The sequence below is a fragment of the Electrona antarctica genome, assembly GCF_951216825.1.
Source record: "Electrona antarctica genome assembly, chromosome: 1".
Lineage (NCBI taxonomy): Eukaryota > Metazoa > Chordata > Actinopteri > Myctophiformes > Myctophidae > Electrona > Electrona antarctica.
Window position 1 is genome coordinate 20412766 of NC_136806.1, and position 22284 is coordinate 20435049.

General features: G+C 40.9%; 1 protein-coding gene across 1 annotated transcript; it reads left to right on the plus strand.

The window, feature by feature from the left end:
• The first annotated feature begins 93 nt into the window (after positions 1-93).
• slc30a9 (solute carrier family 30 member 9) lies at positions 94-21237 on the plus strand. The gene is made up of 17 exons (XM_079499461.1): positions 94-859; positions 1179-1382; positions 6506-6553; positions 6881-6971; positions 9298-9390; positions 9521-9603; positions 9761-9819; positions 10390-10454; positions 11919-12077; positions 12872-13007; positions 14176-14215; positions 14319-14390; positions 15011-15118; positions 15627-15792; positions 16960-17089; positions 18641-18754; positions 19181-21237. The coding sequence occupies exons 1-17, from the start codon at positions 748-750 to the stop codon at positions 19223-19225; spliced, it is 1725 nt and encodes a 574-aa protein (XP_079355587.1). The 5' UTR covers positions 94-747; the 3' UTR covers positions 19226-21237.
• The last annotated feature ends 1047 nt before the right edge of the window (positions 21238-22284 follow it).

A 22284-nucleotide genomic window follows, 5' to 3' on the forward strand; every position in this document is an offset into this window, starting at 1 on the left:
TTTGACTTTCTTGGATGCTATCTTTTGTGAGGATGTGGGGAAAAAAAGAAAGAAAAGAACCACTGTGTTCCGTGTGTTGCGCATTTCCTGTAAGAATCTAGCGGAACGAGAAGTGATCACGTTCTCACGAGAACAGAGCAGACTCACTGGTGTGTTTTGTACATGGCAGTGCTTGTGTAGCTACGTGACGCCGGGCATTCATTTCAACTTTCAAGCGGTCTGACCACGAAAGGGATTATATCATTATGGATTCAGACGATATGGAACAAATGTCACAATAGAGAAGTAGGGCTTTTCTGAAGTATCATAATGCGAGAGCGCAAAGCTGTCTTTTAAACTCTGTAGTGGTGTCGTTGTTTGCGCTCGCGCCGGTTACTGTGGCTAACTAGATTAGCTTACCTCTCTGGCTAACGGTGGAGCTAGGTACTGTTTGTTAGCTGCTGCTGCCAACATTATTAGAATTAGCCAGTAACCGCATTAGCTACTCCTGTGGCTAGCGTCAATGACAGTCGTTTCAGTCAAACTATTAACTACCAAGTTGGCCAAGTATATATATTTTAACTGATTCCTAAATAGTTCCATAACGCCACGGATCAGCTCCACTGAAGTGATGCTTTAGCCAAACAGTTGCTGTTAACTTGGCTGTGGCCACCAGTTACTGTAGCCATTTGCCTGGCAAGTTGACTGATGTGCTGGCAACACCGTTATCCCAGCAACACTACGTAAACCCCGCCAGCCACAGTGAGGATGTTTCCCTGCCTGGCCCACAGACCATGGAATGTCTTCTGCAGGCAGGTCTACCTACAGCAGAGAGCACCCCTCTCGCAAAGACCACCAAGAGTTCCGCTGCCGACCCATGGTAAGGACAACCAGTGTTGTGAACATGCTATGTGTATCACAATTCACAACACTGTAACCTAAAGTCTTGGGTGGAAATTTGCTTGATTTGCTGAGTCACATTAGCCTAGTAAAGGTATATGCGGCAGTCAATAGCTGGAATATATTTAATAACGCTATAGTGCATCACATCAGTGTTTTTGCTGGTTTAATCTATTGTGAAATTGTTTGTGGGAAAACAAGTCATTATTGAAGAAATACACTCCTCAACACCCTTCAATTATTATGTTCAGGGGGAAACAGGCACGTCAATGAAGCTATTGTCACATTCTTCTACATAGGTTGGAACATTGGAGGCATACATAGTTTATGGTTCAGCCTTCCAGACTGCAGAGTGGCATCTCTAGCATTGGGTCAGGTCCAGTTCTACTCTACCTCTGGTGGTAATAAAGATGATCCCCCAAAACAAGGCTCTGGTGGTGGTCCACCTACGGCAGAGGAAGTGCTGGCTGGAGCCACAAAATCTCCCACAGGTCCATCACCAGGTAACAAAGTATTGCATTTTCTGATCACATATTTGTGCCATTGTTAATACGGAATCGTTCAGTAGTGTATGCTTAGCTACTTGGCTGATACTAGATGACATGGTTGAGAAGCGACATCCAAAGGAGACAACATATAGTTTCATGGCCTCTTTTTTCCTCTGACATTACAAAATTGCCATGTTTAGTGACTAGTAGTATGGGAGTTAAATTGTGCTTTAAAGAGGTGATGTAATTTTACTTGAGCGGGGTTAAATTGTGCTTTAAGGAGGTGATGTAATGTTACACCCTCAGAACACAACATCCTGAAGAATGCATATTGCTTAAACATGTCGGTGTGCAGAGAGCTGTGCATCTTTCATTAACTTGATTTAATCTACTTGTAGACCAATGGTGTGCACCTTTTGGGTATTTGGCTTAATCAAATATTCCATTAAGGGCGTGTAAATGTGTAATTGTAATGATATTACAGAAATATAATGCCTGATAGATGGTAGCTGCAATTTGCAACTCGATTTTTTAAATAATGGGATCAATCTAGATTTGCAATTAATACTTTTATTAAACAACGTTAAACTCACCAACATTGCAGCTGTAGGCCAAGCTTGAATTATCTTCTTTCAATCTGCAAAGCTTTTGTTTCATAAAAATCCACCGTAGAATATTATGAGCAAGAAATTCCATGCTGTGATATTTTTTTGCATTATCAAGAAACGATAATAATAATAAAATAAACAGGGCAAACAAGGATAAACAAAAACATATATACAGTCGATCAGTATGTCATAATAAAGTGTATTACTGCGTCTCATCATAAGAAAAAACAAGACAAAGACAACAGTGCAAAGCCTAACAAAAAAAGTGTCCATTGGTCAATGCAAGAAAGCGTGAGATGTGGAAAAAACAGCACAAGATACGCTCGGAAATGTCTTAACTCTTTCCCAGATTCAAGGATTTCGATATAGTAGGTAGGGTTCTCTATGGCAGAATCCCGTTTTTGAATGATTTATTGAAAATTCTCTGTTGTGAATGTGTGACAACGAAAGACCTTCAGAGAAAACTTGACTTGTCTGCTTCCAGGAAGAAAATGAACTGAGTTGATAAAATGTTTAGTTTGTGTGTTGGAAGCCATTTAGAAGAGCCTGCATTTACACTGGGTAGTGTTTCTAGGACAACAAAAAAAGTTATGCCCGGTTGGGCAAGTTTTATTTTCCATTTTTTTTTCCTGCTGGGCGTACACAGCCATGCAATATCTAATTTTAAAGGGTGAGTTGTCTAGTTCAATTAAAAAAAAAAAAAGTTTCTCACATGTACCACTGTAGATATTTTGCCATCTATAAATAGCATGGTCAGTCATGATCAATCTGACCTAACCAGCTAAACGTCCCCATAGCTCTGAATTGGAACATCATATAAACTCAAACTTTTTTTGGGATAAAATTAGACATTCTAATGCACATTTTGATATATACCATGTTTACATAGTCTTACCAGTACCTTGTCTATTCATGCACATATCTCAAAAACCTGTTGTGAAGAAACACAGTTTTGATAAAACACATCCAAGGACATTGTTTTGATATGACTTGGTGCCCATGATATGTATCAAAATATAGACTTGAATGTATACTGTATTATACAAAAAAAAAGAGTTCTTACCATCTACTATTACAGAGTAAATCACAGTTGAAACTCGCTTAGTCATATACAATAAACCTCACAATAGTGAACAAAATAGCCATGACAGGTCTAACTCATTGTAAAAGCGTCTTATTTTTTATGACTACTAACATAATAAAATTATAATAAATATTACAGAAAATAAATAGGCCTACATACAAAACAGTTGTCCCCAAACTCCCCAGTGTCCCCAAACCACTGCATTCCAGTTGTTCTTGACGGTGTGTGTGTGTAGGCTAAATAATAATAATAATAAAAAAAAAAACTGCCCCCCTGAAATGAATAATAATAATAATAATAATAATAAAACTTTATTTGTATAGCACCTTTCATGACATGAAATGCAGCTCAAAGTGCTTTACACAAAAAATAAAAGAAAGGCAGGGCATAAACAATACAGTGAGGACATGAATACATTTTTTTTTAAAAGACAAATAAATCAATTAAAAGCAAGGGTGTAGAAGTGGGTCTTGAGCTGAGCTTTAAAAATGTCTACAGAGGCTGCCTGTCAAAGGTACATTGGGAGTTTGGTCCACGCCGTCGGCCCGTAGAAGCAAAAAGCTGCTTCCCCGTATTTTTTAGTTGCCATTTCTTTTAGGCAAAGCGAGCAGGCCAGCAGTGGAAGACCTTAGGGGGCGGTTTGGGACATATTTCGGCAGGCAGTCATGTAGGTAGGAAGGTGCGAGACCATTGAGAGCTTTATAAACAAGTAAAAGAATTTTAAAATCAATCCTAAAAACAACCGGAAGCCAGTGCAATGAGGCCAAGAATGAATGAATCCGGTTCAGTGTCTCCATCGCAGTATTGACTCTTCGTCTTCATCATCATCATCCTCCTCCTCATCTGATGTCAGTTCTAAATATATAAAAAATAAACATTTATCTGTAGTCAGTGCACGCTACTATTACATGGTGTTTGTAGCTGGCTGCTAGCGATCAAATGATTTTATTGTGCCGTGCCTTTGTGGGCCTAGTCGTGGCTTGATCGCTACAAATAGATGCTTGTATAATTAGTGTCACGATAAAATAATGGGCGACGTTAGAATGACACCAATGAGTGCTCGCGGGTATAATATCCAGCACCATCGCGTCGCCACATTCCACTGGCTGTTGGCTAGTTGCTAGCAAACACTGCAGAAATGGTACTGGCTATTGGCCGGGGGGGGGGGGGGGGGGGGGGGCGTAGGCTATCTGACATCCTCGTCATCATCATCACACGGTGACACACTAAACAATGTACAATCATGATTGTATACAATACAATGAATGCGATTATCGTGCAAGCTCATATAACTCATGGACAAAATAAATCTAAAAGCTCACAACGCGTCGCGCATGTGACCTGTTTGAGCTTGTAGATCATCATAACCACGCGTTGCTTCAGTAAACGATGCATGTTTGTTCTCCGTCTTTGTAGACAGTAAATAAAAGGAGCGAACATTACTCTTCAGATCAGATCGCCTATATGGCACGCTACAACATAAAATAATTGTACTGCCATGCGTGCATGCCTGCTACGATACATTTGTACTGCACCGACCGACACCAACCCCCCCTCCAGCCATTAGCCAGCACCTTTTTGGTAATGCTGGGGGCCATCGTGGTGAGTCATTCTGGCGTCATGATCTGACTAGTAGTAGTAATTATCCGATCATCTTATAAGATGATCGCTACAAATAGATGCTTGGATAATTACTACTACTAGTCAGATCATGACGCCAGAATGACTCACCACGATGGCCCCCAGCATTACCAAAAAGGTGCTGGCTAATGGCTGGAGGGGGGGTTGGTGTCGGTCGGTGCAGTACAAATGTATCGTAGCAGGCATGCACGCATGGCAGTACAATTATTTTATATTGTAGCGTGCCTTATAGGCGATCTGATCTGAAGAGTAATGTTCGCTCCTTTTATTTACTGTCTACAAAGACGGAGAACAAACATGCATCGTTTACTGAAGCAACGCGTGGTTATGATGATCTACAAGCTCAAACAGGTCACATGCGCGACGCGTTGTGAGCTTGTAGATTTCTTTTGTCCATGATTTCTGATCACTATAGAAGGGCATTTTCTACAATAAGATTACCTCAAAACATTCCGGGTTGATCGTCTTCTTCAATGGTTTCCCGGTATGGCTCATCGGACGACGATGAGGAGACAATGAAAAAAGGAGGGAGGGAGACTGCTGCCACCCGGGCTGGGTAGTGGCCGGTCCCCGCTCCGGTTCTAAGCCCAGCCACCGGTCCCAGCGACCGGGCTGGTGGGGACTGGAGAACGCGACTGGGACGCGCATGGATCAATACTACTACCACAAAACTCGCTCAAATACATATTACTGCTTTCAACTTTTTCTGCTAGAAAATCGCTCGGGCGAGACGGCAAACGGGCTGAACACTGAAAACTATGAAAACTCCCTCTGCCCCCACTGTTTACTGGGGTGGGATCAGCTTCCAATGGCAAAGCGTACACGTGTGTCACATGACACGGGTTTTCTGGGAAATGTAGTTGATATTTATGCTCAATACTCTATACAGAGGTGTGGACCGAATTAATCTATTGATATTAGTAAAAAAAGAGAACTACGGAAAATCACGTGAAAGTCTGAGAGGCCTAATTAATCAGAGGGTTAAGAGGTCAGAGTCATGAAAAAAATAATAAGACAAATCCAGGTTATGCTTTCATTGTCCTAGCCAAGCGGCCGTTGTGTGTCTCGTTGTAACCTTTCAGCACAACAGGCACAAAGGACTTCCCAAGTCTTTCACACCTGTGAGACGGGAGGGAGAATCTGCCTTTTACGTGTTTGCGCCAGTACCCCATTATCTCTAGGTAGAGGGGGTGGAAGGAATTATTCAGGATCGTGCCCATCTTAGTTGCAGTTCTCACCCTGGCCACCTCCTCCACTCTCACCAGGCGAGACTCCACAACAGAGCCTGCCATGACAGACTGGTAAAACATATGTAACATTCTGTTACACACGCTAAACGATCTCAGCCTCCTCGTCCTCAGGAAGAACAGCCTGCTCTTCCATTTGCTGTGAAGTGCCACAGCATTGTCCGACCAGTCCAGAGAGTTGTTCAGGTGTATTCCTAGGAATTTGTACTTGTCCACAACCTCCCCACCTCCCCGCGTTAATGGTGCTGGGCACCGGGGGTTCTCTCCTGGTCGTGCGTAAATCCACCACCATCTCCTTGGTCTTGCTGGCATTAAGCCAGAGGTGGTTTGCCTCGCTCCACTGCACAAAGTCCCTCACCACACCATCATGTTCAGTAGTGGTGCCGCCAGAGATATGTAATGGCTGACCACCATGGTGTCATCCGAGAACTTCTGAAGGTGACAGGTCTCGGAGTTGAAGCGGAAATCCGATGTGTAGAGCGTGAACAAGAAGGTGAAGTTTTGTGTAATGTATTTATACAATCCAACTGATACAATCACTACTTTTTACTTTCTCAGGCCCAACAGTACTGGGGTTGACTAAAGTGGAGGCAATTCAAGTGAAAGGTAATGTTGCCATAATTTACTGTTTCTAATGTATTATTGCCTTGCATTTGTATGTCGGGTGATGATATCAAAGTTGATATCAAAGTTATTGTGATGTTGTAATGTATCGCAGACACAACATTCAGTCTTTTATCAAATGTTTCTGATTCTACAGAGCAATTTTGATTTTAATACATTTTCTTTTCTTCTGTGCAAAAGTAATGCCAAATTTCTCGTGGATACATTCACTCTAATAATGAGCAGATTTGAATTGATCTGATTCTTTAGAACCTTACTGGCTTGCCTTGAAAGCAAATAAGCAAAAATATTTCTTTCTGCTGTGTTCAGTTCGGGCTGTCCTAAAGAAGAGGGATTATGGCACTAAAAATAACTTCATCACTGCGGTCAGAGCCTTGAATGAGTTTTGCCTCAAGCCAAGGTAAGTCCGTGTTCACTTCACTATTTCCATAGGTTCTCCACAGTGCTAACTTCTCTTTATCACTGATGAGGACAGGACAGGGAAATTAAGATATATATATCTCTTAATGTATTAATTTAAAAAAATATCACCTGTGTGAAGTGAGGGGCGCTAATATATTAAAGTCTAACTCATGTTGCTATGATTAGGTGATGTAATGGTGATGTAAAACAAACGGTGTCAAAACAAACATTAAGTTCCCTTCATTGTCAATGGCGTTTGTAAAACAAACATTGAACTAAAAACAAACATTAAACCTGTACCCTCAAAAAAAGAGCCTGGTCGTCTCCAAATTTGGTGACGTCAGTGTTTTCCGCTGTGTTCTACCGGGGAGGAGGAGGGGGACCTAGGTTCTCTCTACGTCGTCCTCAGACGAGCCCTCCACGGCGTCTCCAGTCATTTCGGTTCTCCATACATCTGGCCAGCTCATTTGTGCTTTCTGCACCAGCATCTTTCTTTAGTACGTCCACGTAGGTAGGTGTGGGACGTTCTCTTGATCGATGCCTGTGTGTTGGTTCCCACAGTACAAGCTTTTTGGCCGGTAGTTCTTGGTGTCTGTGGCAGTGGCCAGCTAATCTCATCCTCCTTACTGCTATCTTCTCTGTTACACTTGGTAATGCCCCGTACAGACGCTTGTTGGTGATGTGCTCGTCCCTGTTGATGTTAACTACCACACGTAACATTCTGGTGTAGCACCGGTCCAGGGATTTCTGTAGGGCTTTTGTTAGTGTCCTGCATTCACAGCCATAGAGGAGGACGGACTCCACGGTAGCAGAGAAGAAACTTGGTTGGTTAGTTTGAATCTGCCCCTGGAACTTTCAAGCTAGCCTGGGATCAATACCATTTCGGGTTTCTGATCCGGTCGGAGCAGAAATAACTTTACATCATCAGATGGCCAGAACCAACAATCTGAACCATTGGCGCCACGCACCTCCAAAATGATTCCTGCAGTTTAAATCTTGTTTAGTTTGGTATAATCGTTTAGTTTATTTTGGTATAATAATGGTTTGGTATGTCCATTTTCTATTCTAACTCATAGCGCGACTACTAAACGAATTGATGTTGTAATGCATTATAAACATGTCTTGTATACAGTTTGTTTTGCTTGAGGTTTGATTTAGCAGTATTATTGTCACATTTACATTTACATGTGATTTGCTCATAGTAACCTACCCACTACTAAGGCTGGCTGCGTGTACAGTAATATCCACTGACCACTGCTGTAGTAAATTACATTGAGTTAATGAGTAAATGCACTGCACTGATTAGCTAACCGGAGACCGGCTAACTTTGTTGTGACAGACTTTAATACATGGCTTAAAGGGGCATGTTACTAAAGCCCAGTCCACACATGCAACGAGTCGTAAACCTGTTGTAGAAATTGCAGCGGTCTGGACTGAGCAGTTGCAGGCCGGTGCCATTTGGGGATAAAGGTTGCAAGGAGTTTCATTGGTGTGGACTAGCCTTAAACTGTTTATTCTCCACATAATCTCCAAATATATAAATTGACTTGTGCTAACTCCATTGTCCTGGTGCTTAAATAAGAGTCCTGGGGTGAATCATGAAAGGTGAAAAGTTTTCACCACTGAGGGCCTTTTATTGAAATTAAAATCATAGGTATTAACCTTGAATATTGACAGGCAATAGTGAATATCTCTATGGCACTTTGGTGGAGGTTTGGGTTGTGCAGTTACCTTGACAGACTCAGGATATAACTAGTCCAGTTGGTGAGGTGTCCTGCTCCATTGATTTGAAATTGATATTCCAAATATCTCCTCATTGACTTGCATTGCATGGTGAAACAGGTCTCAATGTCACTCTGTTATAGCACATAAACGAACGCAAATATCACAAAACATCACATCACAAAACCTGGCACATAATTTGTTTTTATTTACGTCAAGTCAATTTTACTATATATCAGCTTTGTTGCTGTTCATTTATTTGCTAAAAGAGTGGCTTTGAGACTATTTTTGGATTATTCATTTCTAATTAACGGAGGAAGATATCTCTGCAAATGGACTAGTCACATCATAATATGGTAACTACATAACAAAAACCTCTACCAAAGTGTCCTTGTGCTTTAAGTGTGCTAATATGTCATCCTAGAATGAACACAAACAAAGCAGATTCTGCCAATGTAACATCACAACCCAGTACTATTGCCCAGTTGTATTGGGAAGAAGACAAGGACTGGATCCGCAGATCCAGATCTGCAAATATCCTTTTGCTTTAAGATAAATTGGTTCTCCATTAATGACTTCTTCCGTATGCATTGTGACCACAGTGACCTGGAGCAACTGAGGAAGATCAGACGGCGCAGTCCCCATGACGACACAGAGGCTTTTACTGTGTTCCTACGGTCTGATGTGGAGGCCAAGTTAGTAGAAGGCTTCTTTTAGTCATTGCACGTCATTGTACCACTTTTACCCAAACTTACTCACTCACTGCTTTCAATTTTGTTTCCAAGGGAAAGAAATATTTTAATGTTTCTAATTTGTGACTTTCAGAGCACTTGATGTATGGGGAAGTCCTGAAGCTCTCACCAGGGAGAGAAAAGGCAGGAAAGAGATGGAGAGAGAGTATCAAGAAAGTAGGTGTTTACCCGCCTTTACAGTTTTACACATATTTTTTTAAATTGTCTTCTTTGTGCAACTTTTATTTATTGTAGTATGCATGAAAGGATTTGTCTTGTCAATGGAAATAGCCTGCAGTCATTGCCTTACTCTCGTCTCTTTATTGTCCTCCAGATATTTTCAGAAATCAGCAATTGCTGAAGGAGTACAAAGACTTTTGGGGATACACTAAGGTAAGTGTGTGTGCTTTTAAAATTGTCATCCATCCAATACCTGCTTTTGATGGTGCTGCCATGTGTGACAGACTGGTACATGACCTTTGTCCCCCTTACTTCCCTTTCTAACCAGTCCATCTCCATGACAAAGTCATTCATGTTGTCCCTCTTTACTGTATGATGCTGAGCTCTGAATGGTTCTATGCAGTGCACCTCTCTGCTTTGCCACTGCCAGCATGGCATGGGGATTTCTGTACTCGGCTCAATATGTTTGCCAGAAAATGAATGCTTTGTCTGTAAAATGAGAAAGATCAATGGCACTGTACAAGGCAAGCATTGTTCGAACTTGGGCTATTGCTGCAAATATTTCTAACCATCAGTTTGGTGGGTTCATCATAGGGGTTTATTTAATTATTAAATGTGATTTGGTAAAGAAGCAAGTGTGGGTAATGAAAGTAGCAATCCCCAAGTTACAGTGACTGTATATCAGCTGTATATTCTAGATTCACTCAATGACCACTCTATTATATATTGAAATACTTACTACATGTCTTTTAAACTTGATATCCATTTTTATGTTTCATACAGCCTCGATCGAAGAGGGCAATATTTCTACAAGGGCCCGGGAAAGTGGTAATGGTAGCTATTTGCATGTAAGTTTTTCATAAACTTCGCTCCAACATCATGTAGCCCAGGGATCAACTGATCGGTCAATCCCAGAGCAATTTGAAAACAACCATTCATACCATTCAAAACATTTATTTTTTATTTTTTTGAAAATCGGATGGGCACCCCACATCGCTATTTTGAAAGAATACAAGGGCACACAAACTGTAGAACAGGACTGAAATAATAGATGTTATCAACAGCCTTCAGTTGTCCAGAAGAACAGTGGCACAAGGATTCCAGAGGTCTTGGGAGTCGTAGCTGAAAAATAATATCAAATCCTGTGTGCATTTTCCTGTTCAAGGCATAATCTTTAGATCCAATCTGACAGCCTTAATGTAAAAAGCAAGGACATTTCGTACTAAAATTTGAATCACAACTTCTTCAAAGAATTCAAATAATTGAGATCACCATTCTCTTACAGAATTTATTTCCCTTCTTTCAATACAATTATTTATTGCCTGACATATCTCAATGTGTTAAACAACACTGTATATCAATGTGCTGAAATTAAAGTTAAGTTAAAAAAAAGTAATAAACCATAATGCAGAAGAACCGAAGTTCCAGCCAGTTTCAGTTTAAGGTCCGACACAACGGGACTAGTTCTCACAATGGAGTACTGTACAGGTCGATTTGATTAGCATGATTCGGTTAACAGGCATGTGCAATCACGTGCAGAACAGCTTGGGCCGCATCATAGTGTGTGTGTGCGCACTTGCCATCTCAAGACACATGGGAATCAGTTGCTCTTAAAGGGAACATTTAGCAGATTTTGAAAATCATTCCGAGTGTTCCAATTTTAGAGAAAAATATCCTGTATGTAAAATATCCTGCATCCTGCATACAGTATGTGTGTATGAAGTGTATGTCCACCTGTGATTTGAAACGTGTCATTTTGGGTCTGTAATCTGTATGCCTGATGATGGCCAACCATGTGCCTGTCTGATGACACGAAACAACACATTTGACATCACAGGTCTACAGTTACATATTTCTTGGGAGCAATACACAGAAGACAAGGGGTATTTTCCAAATTCCAACACTACTATATTCTCCTCACATGATCAGAACAATTTAGGTTTAATGTGGTAGTAAAAAAAATACTTTTTTCCCCCTATCAGATACTCGAATCTGATATACTCGAGCCTTGAATTTATGGAGATTTTTTAAATGGAAGGCCACGGCAAAACTGTTAACCCAATATTATTTTATTATTTAAACCCTAGTTTGTTACACATTGTATTTTTTTACACTGCAGTAATTGTTTTGTGTATCATGAAATTTGATCGCTCCTCTCCCCCACTTTACTCCACTGTAATGCCTAGATACTAAGTTTTATCTCTGTGAAAGTAAACTAAACTAATCATGTCCATCAAAAAACAATTACAAAATATGTTCCCCCTCCCCATTGTTCTCTTAAGTGCTTCATGTTTTCATGTCTTTGTCCTCAGCAATGGGCTGAACTTCCTTTTCAAGCTTCTGGCTTGGGTGTACACTGGATCAGCTAGCATGTTCTCTGAGGCTATCCACTCCCTGGCTGATACCTGCAACCAGGCACTGCTCGCAGTGGGAATCAGCCAGTCGATCCGCAACCCTGATAGTGACCACCCGTAAGTTCTAGATCATTGGGGAGACCCAAAAGAGAGATTAGATGTTTGCCCGCAGATCTACATGCGCCGCATTGCGAGCTTCTAAATCTGCTATTTTCACTACTTCTCAATTATTATTTATTTATGGAATTCTTAGATTTCTTTGTATCGTTTTGTCTTTGTTTGAAAGAAACCTTTGAACAACCGAAGAAATATTATTTAAAAAATGATTTAAGTCAAATTCGTACGATTAGTCACACACGTTACCGCAGTGAAATTTGTTTGACCCATATCTTGGAGCGGTGAGCCGCAGCGTGCCCCATGCTCGGGAATCATTAGTTGATTTGACCCCCAATCCAACCCATTGATGCCGAGTGCCAAGCAGGGAGGCATTGGGGTCTTTGGTATGACCCGGCCGGGGATAGAACCCCTGACCTCCCAGTTTCAGGTCACTCTAACCACAAGACCACTGTCTGGTTAACATGATTGTAGATGTCCTTAAATAAAGAATATATATAAAATCATAACATTATTATTTTATATATATAAAAAAAAACTTAAAATATATGCTTTTTTTTAATGTAGGAAAATACTTAAATTTTTACTCTAGTTGTGACCCACTGTGCTAGATTATACTACTAATCCTGCCTTTATACTTGTAATATCAATAATAATGTTAGCAATCAAATTGGTAGTAAGAGTAGTTAGTAGTATCACTAATTCTGTTGGAGAAGTAATAGGGTTTGCTTCAAATTAATCTGAGAAAAGAAGTTATTCAATATCATGTCAACTTTTTGTTCTTTGTGACTTTTCAGCTATGGCTTCTCGAATATGCGTTACATTGCCTCCCTCATCAGTGGAGTGGGTATCTTCATGATGGGATCAGGGCTGTCGTGGTACCATGGAATCATGGGACTGCTGCACCCACAGCACATTGAGTCTCTGTTATGGGTGAGTGAGGGCCAAATTCTACACCCACATTAATGTAATGCATCTAGACCCAAACCTTTTGTGTGGTTCTTAATTTGTTTTAATTTCTGAAAATCTTTAGAAAGAATGATTTTTTTTATTTGTATACATTTTTAAAAGTGTGTGTGTGTGTGTGTGTGTGTGTGTGTGTGTGTGTGTGTGTGTGTGTGTGTGTGTGTGTGTGTGTGTGTGTGTGTGTGTGTGTGTGTGTGTGTGTGTGTGTGTGTGTGTGTGTGTGTGTGTGTGTGTGTGTGTGTGTGTGTGTGTGTGTGTGTGTGTGTGTGTGTGTGTGTGTGTGTGTGTGTGTGTGTGTGTGTGTGTGTGTGCGCGACCTGAATGCGTGCGACCTGAATGCGACCCATGTCTGTGTGCCCGTCCGTCCGTCCTGAATGCGACCCCAATCAGATGCAGGGTCAATGGGTAGTACTCGGGCATACAGATACACTTGGTCACTCATTGGAGCGTTTTCACTCCTCAATAATGTTGGGAATGTTTCAAAAACGGCATATTTAGTCATGACTCATACAAATGGGGGCATATTATGTTTAGGAAATTCTGATACACTATATTGACCTTTCTAGCTTAACACATTTGTTGCTAAGGACAGGTATACGACACGTCTTAATTACTTAATTGTCACGAGGTGCTCATGACGTGTAGTCGTTTAATATAGCTATAACATTGCCTCGCTATTTTCCATTTTTGGAATCACTCCGGTTGCTAGGGACGCTTGCTAGGGCCTCGCCAGCACTGTGTGCGCGACCAACCACATTAGCTTCTGTTTTAGCCGCAGCCTTTGCACGTCTTTTCTCGGAAACTACACCGCTGTCCGTGGTTTTGAACAAATCGCTGATGTTCGGAGGTCTTTTCTGATTATCCGATTATCACGATTGGAACATTGGCGTTTTCTAGAGCAAGGATGGACCACATTTTAGCTTGCTAGCTTGGCGCTAATGCTTTAGCATCTAAGATGGCATCCAAAACTGTTACTGACATACTGGAATTTCTTCTCATCACGTGGCACCCAAGCGCTACCACTTTCGTCCACCAGGTGGCACTCATTGTATTAAAATAACATATGAATATCTGAATCAATGGCAACAAATTGACTAGACCCCTGTAGGTGTTGTAACTGTTCTAATTGTTTTAGGCATACTGTATTCTGGCTGGCTCTTTGGTCTCTGAAGGAGGTAAGTTTCTAGAAATGAAGTCATAATCAGACATACACTTGACATGAAGCAGGCACAGTGGCTGGATATTGTATTAACCATGATGTCTCACTGTCTCTTTTAGCAACACTGCTAGTTGCCATCAATGAGATAAAGAAGAGTGCCCTTCAGCATGATGTGACCTTTTATGAATATGGTTTGTTTCTTGTCTCATAATTTATGTATTTTCTTTGCAAAGTGATATCACTTAAAGACAAAGATGCATTTGCACAGCTAAGGAATAGAGAAACATATTCACATATGTTTCCATACCAATTATAAAGAATATTATTAAAATGTAAGTGATTTAAACAAGTGCAAAAATATAAAAACACAGTGAATGTGGTTGCATACTGGTGCTTTTTCTTTGTTTTCGCTGCGTTTTGCGGATCCGAAAGTAGGGGTTATCACTAGCTGTCAGCCTGTCACCAACACCCCACTAGACCGCACTAGACAGCTGCAGAAAACGGATAAATTGACCCCGGTCCGAAAAAACCTTATACGAACGAAACACTAAATAAACAAACTTAATTGACATAAAATGTGGTCGATTTTTTTTAATACATCCTCCGAAATTTGCACCGATATTGGTCCGGAAAAACAAACACCTTAATAGTATAGTAATACAGTTTTTAGAACAAATTCTGTAAAGAGATTAAGGGGAGGGGGGGAGGGGGGGGGCATGATTTGCAAAGGATCTCATATTGGGAAAATGGAAAATGGAAGTGTTTTCCCCACAAATATGTTTTCCTGTTACTCTCGTCCTTGTGCGGTCAGTGATGCAGAGTCGAGACCCCAGCACTAATGTGGTGCTGCTGGAGGATGCTGCTGCTGTACTGGGTGTCATCATGGCCGCCAGCTGCATGGGGCTCACCTCACTCACAGGTACACACATAGTTGGTAATGATATACTGTACATAGGTCGCAGCGTCCTGAGTGCAACTTCTTACACTGAGACATCTTTTCACTGAGAAATCTTCTCTTTTCACTGAGAAATCTTCTCTTTTCCCTGGACAATGCTGTCTAGTTGCATGTTCGAGAAACTCTTTTCTATTCAAGCAAAAGGAGCGGAAGCTAATTCTCAGCATTAGCTTCCAGTCCTTATGCTTTTGGAAGGTCTTTGGAAGACCTGGATACATGTTTTGAGAGATTATTGGTTTATGGATCCAGTATTAATCCTCTAATATTACTTATTGTATGTATTAACCCATTTAGACCCCAGGCCAAATCTTAAAACGGCTTCTAAATCCTGACCCATGTTTTCTGAAAAACATCAAATCTCTATTAAAAATAATTAAACAAATTAATGTTGCTATATACCGTATATAGCAACGGCTTGAAAGGTCGAAATGGGTTTTTAGCCCAGTCACCGTTTTTGTCCTTATTTATCCAGGCAACCCGCTCTATGACAGCCTCGGTTCTTTGGGTGTGGGCACGTTGTTGGGCGCAGTATCCGTCTTCCTCATCTACACCAACACAGAGGCGCTGATTGGACGCTCCATACAGCCTGAGCACGTGCAGAAACTCACAGAGTTCCTAGAGAATGATCCTGCTGTAAGGTCAGCAAAAACGGACGTACAGTACAGCTGTCTTTGCTGTAACATGATTCAACAGCCCTTATATTTAATCTATATATTAATATAATCTACCTGAAAAACAAACGAATCAAAAACATAATAAATCTCGAGTCAGTCCACTAAACTTTGCGAGTTTGTTTACTCCGAATGCACTTGAGCAATGCAAAATAATTTAAGATTTAAAACATTTGACAGTGACGTTAAATTATTGTAGTGGTATCGGTTCTAGCCCAACTACTTGGACTGGGCTTTCACATAACTGAGAAAACTCAGTTAGCTTTGTGAGGAGGGCCTCACAAAGCTTATGTCGAACAGGATACGCGATACTGAGCCGAAAAACAGTAACTGCATGAATTAATAGTGTTCCACTTGATGGGTCACTTGGTGATAAGTGGTTTTGCTGTTCAGAGTGACATGGATGGACAACATAATTGTTTGCTGCTTCAGTGACACAACAGTTAATGTCTTCTTCTGGGAAATGAGTAGACACTACCTCAAGCAGACAGTCATAATGCTTAATTCATTATGCACGTCTTGTCCGGGACCAAAAATATTTTTTTTTGTGTGCGACACCGGTGTACAACGAAGTATAAATCATTTCCTTTGAGAGACATTAAGTTACTCCACAACAAGTACAGTTTGTAACGATGTGCACTTTGTTTTGACACTGTAGCCAAAATCCAATCTGGAGCCTTGTTTTAAACTTGAAGTTTACTTTTATACGTAAATAAATCAAAGAACTTACCTGGAATTGTCATCACAGGTTTACAGGTCTAAATATTGGCAGTTTTCAGGAAACGGAAAAGGATAGAGATGGAAATAAAAGAAGGAAAACATTTCAGAAGTGTCAAAAAGAATATATATTATATAGAAGAATAAACAAGGAACAGATGAAACAATATTCCTAATATGAGTAGAGAATATATACATAAGGTGCATGGTTGTAGAGACAAAATGGTTAAAGGGATGAGGCAGTTAAAATAGCAGCAGATAGTAACTGCAGGTGCATAGTTTAATATGAAGAAGGCATGTAACTATTGCTTGTGCAATAAATAAGAAAAGCACCAGTGTAGCAGAGAAATATTTGATTGTGAAGACACTCCTTATATTACAATATTTTCACACTGACTTTTATTTCATTATTACCAGGGCCATTCATGATGTCAAAGCCACTGATATTGGATTAAGTAAAGTGCGTTTCAAAGCAGAAGTTGACTTTGACGGGCGTGTAGTGACACGGTCTTACCTGGAGAAGCAAGACATCGACCAGCTTCTCAATGTAAGTATAAAAGCTTACGGTATATGCATAACTGTAGGTTCCAGATTCTCAAAGGTGCCATAGCTTAATTTGATTGGTTTAGCAGCAGAATTGAAGGAGGAAATGCATATGAAGGAGCCAATCAAACAAATCAGTGGGAAATTTAACCGTAACATCAAACTGGTAATATGCTACCTTCAGGAAAGTTGGACTATTGTTACAGTATTTGCCATGTGGCACACAGGCATACAGGAAGCTTGGCCAATCAGTTAGGCCAAACAGGGATTTACAGTATAATGGCTTGTTAGTGGCCCAAACGTGATGCGACGCCAATCCATGAAGCAGAGGGTTTGGGATGGATAATCAGACCGTTGGTCTGTCTGACTTGACATTCAGCACAGCACACCTCGGGCTCATATATGACACACACACACCAGGTTTGAGACCGTCTTGTCAGGTATTTTCTGATTTACGCCCAGAACAAATCGCTGTGAGACAGACACACGGATTCCGTAAATTATAGTACAAGTGTGGCGCTCTGCTCTAACATTATATTTAACACTATCCTACGTCACGTGCCCGTGCACTACGAGAATGAATGAACGGAACGGGTGCCCGCTTCGAGGAGTTTGCTGTTGACAGCTGTCAACTCAGCTGTCCGCTGGTCGCGTCCGTGTGTAGCCTACCTCTGGCTTGTGAGAGACAAACAGTCCGTAGTTTGTAGCCCGCTGTGGGTTAGTCAACACCACACCCTGTGAACCCTCCCGGAGGGTTCGATGAGGATACGCCAACCGGCATCAACTGTCAGTAAGGGATTCCACAGTGCTCTGACCGTGACTGTCTGACGTTCTGACTGACTGGTTATTTTATTTGTTTGGGGGAACATTCATTAAATGTCTGATATTTGTGTTGCGTGCCTGAACATTATTTGTGCGTCATACTGCAAGTGCACATTATTGGTTCACACTTGAGTGACGTGGGAACTGAACATTGTCTGCAAGAAAACATTTGAACATTTATTATTTGATTTTGGGTTTGGTTTCACTGTTGAACATAATACACTGCTCACTGGTAAATGAAGTCCTCTGTGCGTGTTTCCTTTATGATTCTGTATGGTGGTATTGTGTGTCTACTGTTTGTTCCAGGGGTTGATATATTTATTTGTCTAACCCTTGTACGGTGGTTGGGGCTGTTATTATTTTACCTTATTTGTCAGACTGGGTCTCTGACTGGCACCCAGACGCGAGCTCGCCCCAACAAACCGCTACACTAGTCCATACCCGTTTGGGGATATGATATACCATATCCCTCCCTCCCTCTCTCGGCTCCCTCTCCCCCCATTTCTCTCTCTCCCCCTCTCTTCACCTCGTCTGCCTCTCTCCCCCCCTCTGTCTGTCTGTCTGTCTGTCTGTCTGTCCATTTAAGCACAGTCTGTGAACAGAATGTCTGTGACATCATGTTGACATCATCAGACGTCATTGTGATGAAATGCACCGCTCACTTCACACGATTGTGATTTATTTTCATAATTATAATACTAATGATACTAATAATGCTGTGTACTGTTTGTAGGACATCCAACAGGTGAAGACAGCAGATGAACTAGAGAACTTCATGCTGAAGCATGGAGAGAATATCATCGACACCCTGGGTGCAGAGGTAGACCGACTGGAGAAAGAACTCAAGGTACAGTACTATCTGGATGAGGGTGTGGAAACATTGTCTCTTGTCAATCACATTCACATGTTATACCATCCAGAAATATGTGAGGGTGGTTACCAGTAGACCAGAGGTGGGTGGGTAATAACATTTGTTTTGTTCGTTATTTAACCGTATTAATGCCAGGAACGTGGAATTGCGTTTATTTCTCAATCGTAGCCACAGGCAGTCACATGACTGTGGCGGTTAAACACACATGCCTTTCCATGTGCTGAGAGCATGAGGGAGTAACTGTCATGCATGCATTTCAAACAATGAGCGATGATTCACACAGTCAATGACACTTACTATTCTAGGCCTGATCCAGGTCCAGCAAAAACGAGCACAAATCCTGTATTTCATCCATCTTCCCTATACAGTGAATGACTTCTTTCTTTTTGGCCTCATTTACAGGCACGGAACCCTGAGGTACGTCACGTAGACCTGGAGATTCTATAATACCTTCTGGGTCTCTACTGAAGGAACGCCCCAACACAGCCAGGAGAGGAAAGGGTGACCTAGCCCAGCACCCAGCTGTCTGCACACACACGCATATCACCTCTACATAAAACATTCAGAATCACATACAAATACAGTATTGTGACAGTAACCATTCTGTTAATTACATTTTGCTGTTATGAGGGGTTCATGGTTTTCATAAAAGGTCTTGAAGATTTCATCATGGGACTTTTTGGTCTCAGTTCATACACAGAATCACCATGTTAATTTAACCTTGAGTGTAAAAAAGGTCCCTTATACAGTAGGCCCATTTCATAGTTTCCCACATGAATGGGATTGGATTTAGTTGGAGTCGTGACTTGTTCATACCCAAAAAAGGACCAGTAGGCCTATCTGTTAGTAAATCTAACCCTGTTGAATTTTCTTGGTAGTGTTTTCCTCTAGTGCAAAGGAAATTACCACAAAGCTGCGTACAGAGCACTTACGCAGATTTATATAGACAAAACATTAATTTAAGAGACGATATGATTTAGTTGTGAATAGATTTGATGGCCATCCACACCTAATACTATAGCTATAAATGTGAAAGTTCTAGCTCAAGTGGAAGGCAGAGTACACCAACGCTATAACGGCAACAATGATGGTATGAAGTTGTGATGATTATTATAGAGCTTGGTGTGCTGTGGATGGCCCTTTACAGTTAGAGCAAAGATATGCAATATTCTCATTCAAGAGCTCTTCAGAGGGTCTTTTCATTTGATGCGTTTGACTGAATTGAGTGAGCTGACCAATCTTAATATAGTAGTAGAGTATGAAATATATACTCTTTTTCCACATGCGCGGAACACAATATAGGATGACGGGTAACTCAGTCACATTATATTCTCAAACCAAGTCAGCATCAGAGAGGCACTTGAAAATTTCCCAAGAAGCATGGATAACACATTTACTGTTCATAAATGATGCATTTGTCCTGTCGATCTCTAAAGCACAGGAGATATACATGAATAAGTGCAGTGCAGTTGTAAGCCTGTGAGATCCCTCTCTCCTAATACTGTTGTGGTGTTCTCCAAAGTTGATGAGAATCGTATCCATCTACATCGGCAGCTTGTCAGTAGATGACCGATTGTATTGTTCCAAAGATGAAGTACTCTATGGACACATCCACACAGAACAAGCACATGCCCCCTTTTGTAAATAATAGTGATCGAGGGCTAGCCTTTTTTTGGAGTGGACCACCTTGTGAAATGCTACATGCTGAACAATTTCATTATGTCTTATGGTGGCAAGTAAATAAACATGGTACCAAACAGAGTGACCATCTGTACAAACTAACCATAGACTTGAATGGTCTACCTGTATTGAGTTCATACTCCTCATCCTCAGTGGTTTGTGGAAATGGCAACATTGTGACAAAGGGCCATTGTGTTATGTATAGAGACTGATTAGCAGTGATGAAGATGGTGATCATGATGGACACACCGCCATGTTTCTGTTGACACTATACTCTCTCCCAATTTGTTGTTCCTTAGCCGACATGGTGACATCATTGGCATGTTCCTCAACACTGCCGATCTTTCTCCATGCATTCAATAATAGGCCACTGTTCTGGTAGTACACACTAGTTTATGCAAATGAGTTATCACAGTTGTGTTTCTGTGTTTCTGCTCAAATCTGCATCTCATACTGCTTTTACTTTTATTCTGCACTTGATGTCTGTGATGGAGTTACAGGTGGGCCTATGGAGGTTGAAGTAAGGGTCATACCTGCAAGCTTAGCCCAAGAATGAATGGCTAAGTGAACTGTGGTGTTTCAGCAGGTGTGGATTTATATACATTATATATTTTTTAAAGCTGTTAATTGATGTTATATTTCCCTTTGGTTAGGACGTTGAAACTACTGCTGAAGGACTTAAATAAATTGAAATTAATTTATTAAATTATATTTTCTGTCTTGTGTGACTGAGTACATGCAGGGCTGTGAAAATGTCTATAAAGAGAAGTAAGCGTTAACTTGTGTCATCATTTTGTTTGTTTTTCAGGTCAGCTATAGTTGGGGGACAACTGATTGTTACTAGGACTGCAGAAGCAAAGAGAAATAAGTTATTAGTACTGTATTACCTTAATGTAGTGGTAATGTACTTTTAATAATTAGGTTTAGTAATCTTAATGTTAAGGAACCTACAGTAGGTGTTTTTTGGTTAAGATGCAGACCTTACATTATAAACATGGCAAAGGATATGTTTTGTTTATTATAGCATAACAGCATGGCTACGTCCTACTGTATTAGATAGACCTTTATTGATTCCATGAGGGAAATTCAGTTGTAATCAGACCAGTCTGAAGCGAGTTGTGCAATAGCATCCCTATTGGTACTACATCGGGACATAGGTTAGGTCGGGACATTGCTGTTCCTTGGAGTGGTTAAACCACTCAAAAAGATACAGATAAGAGCATACATGAAGTAGGCTAGTACTAAGATGCAACATACCATAAATACATTTAAGCTCCTGGTCAGGCCTGACCGTCTGCACTTTGACTGACCAGGATTTTCATGAGTAATGTATTTGCCACCCTCTAGCGTTCGCATTTAACCTCATCCTGTCTTTATTCATGTTCATTCATCTCTTTACGTGATTCATCTGATTTAAGACGCGTGGCGCTGCCGCTGAGTGCATCTCAATCAACACCCACGCATCTACATGTGCCATTTGGCAAACATTAATAACAAGTGTTTTCTTGCTTGCAACTATATAGGGCTATATGCAATGCATCCATTAATTGGCCACTTTAGGTGTCTATTTTGGACATGTCTTATTCCTAAAAATGAATATGAAATTGAAAACCATTGGTAGCCTACAAAATGGTGGTTTATTCTATATAGGCCTATGCGTAAGCATTATGATCTGAATAACCTAAATTTGAAAGGCCTTTTAATTTGTGATGCTCCGGTCAGCCGGTGGTTCAGCTATTTAGCTGGTGCAGTTGTAGGGTTGATTGAGAACTGAGAAGGCGAGCTGTAGTAGCCTACGCTGACGTCAATAATTTTCTAAGCGCTGT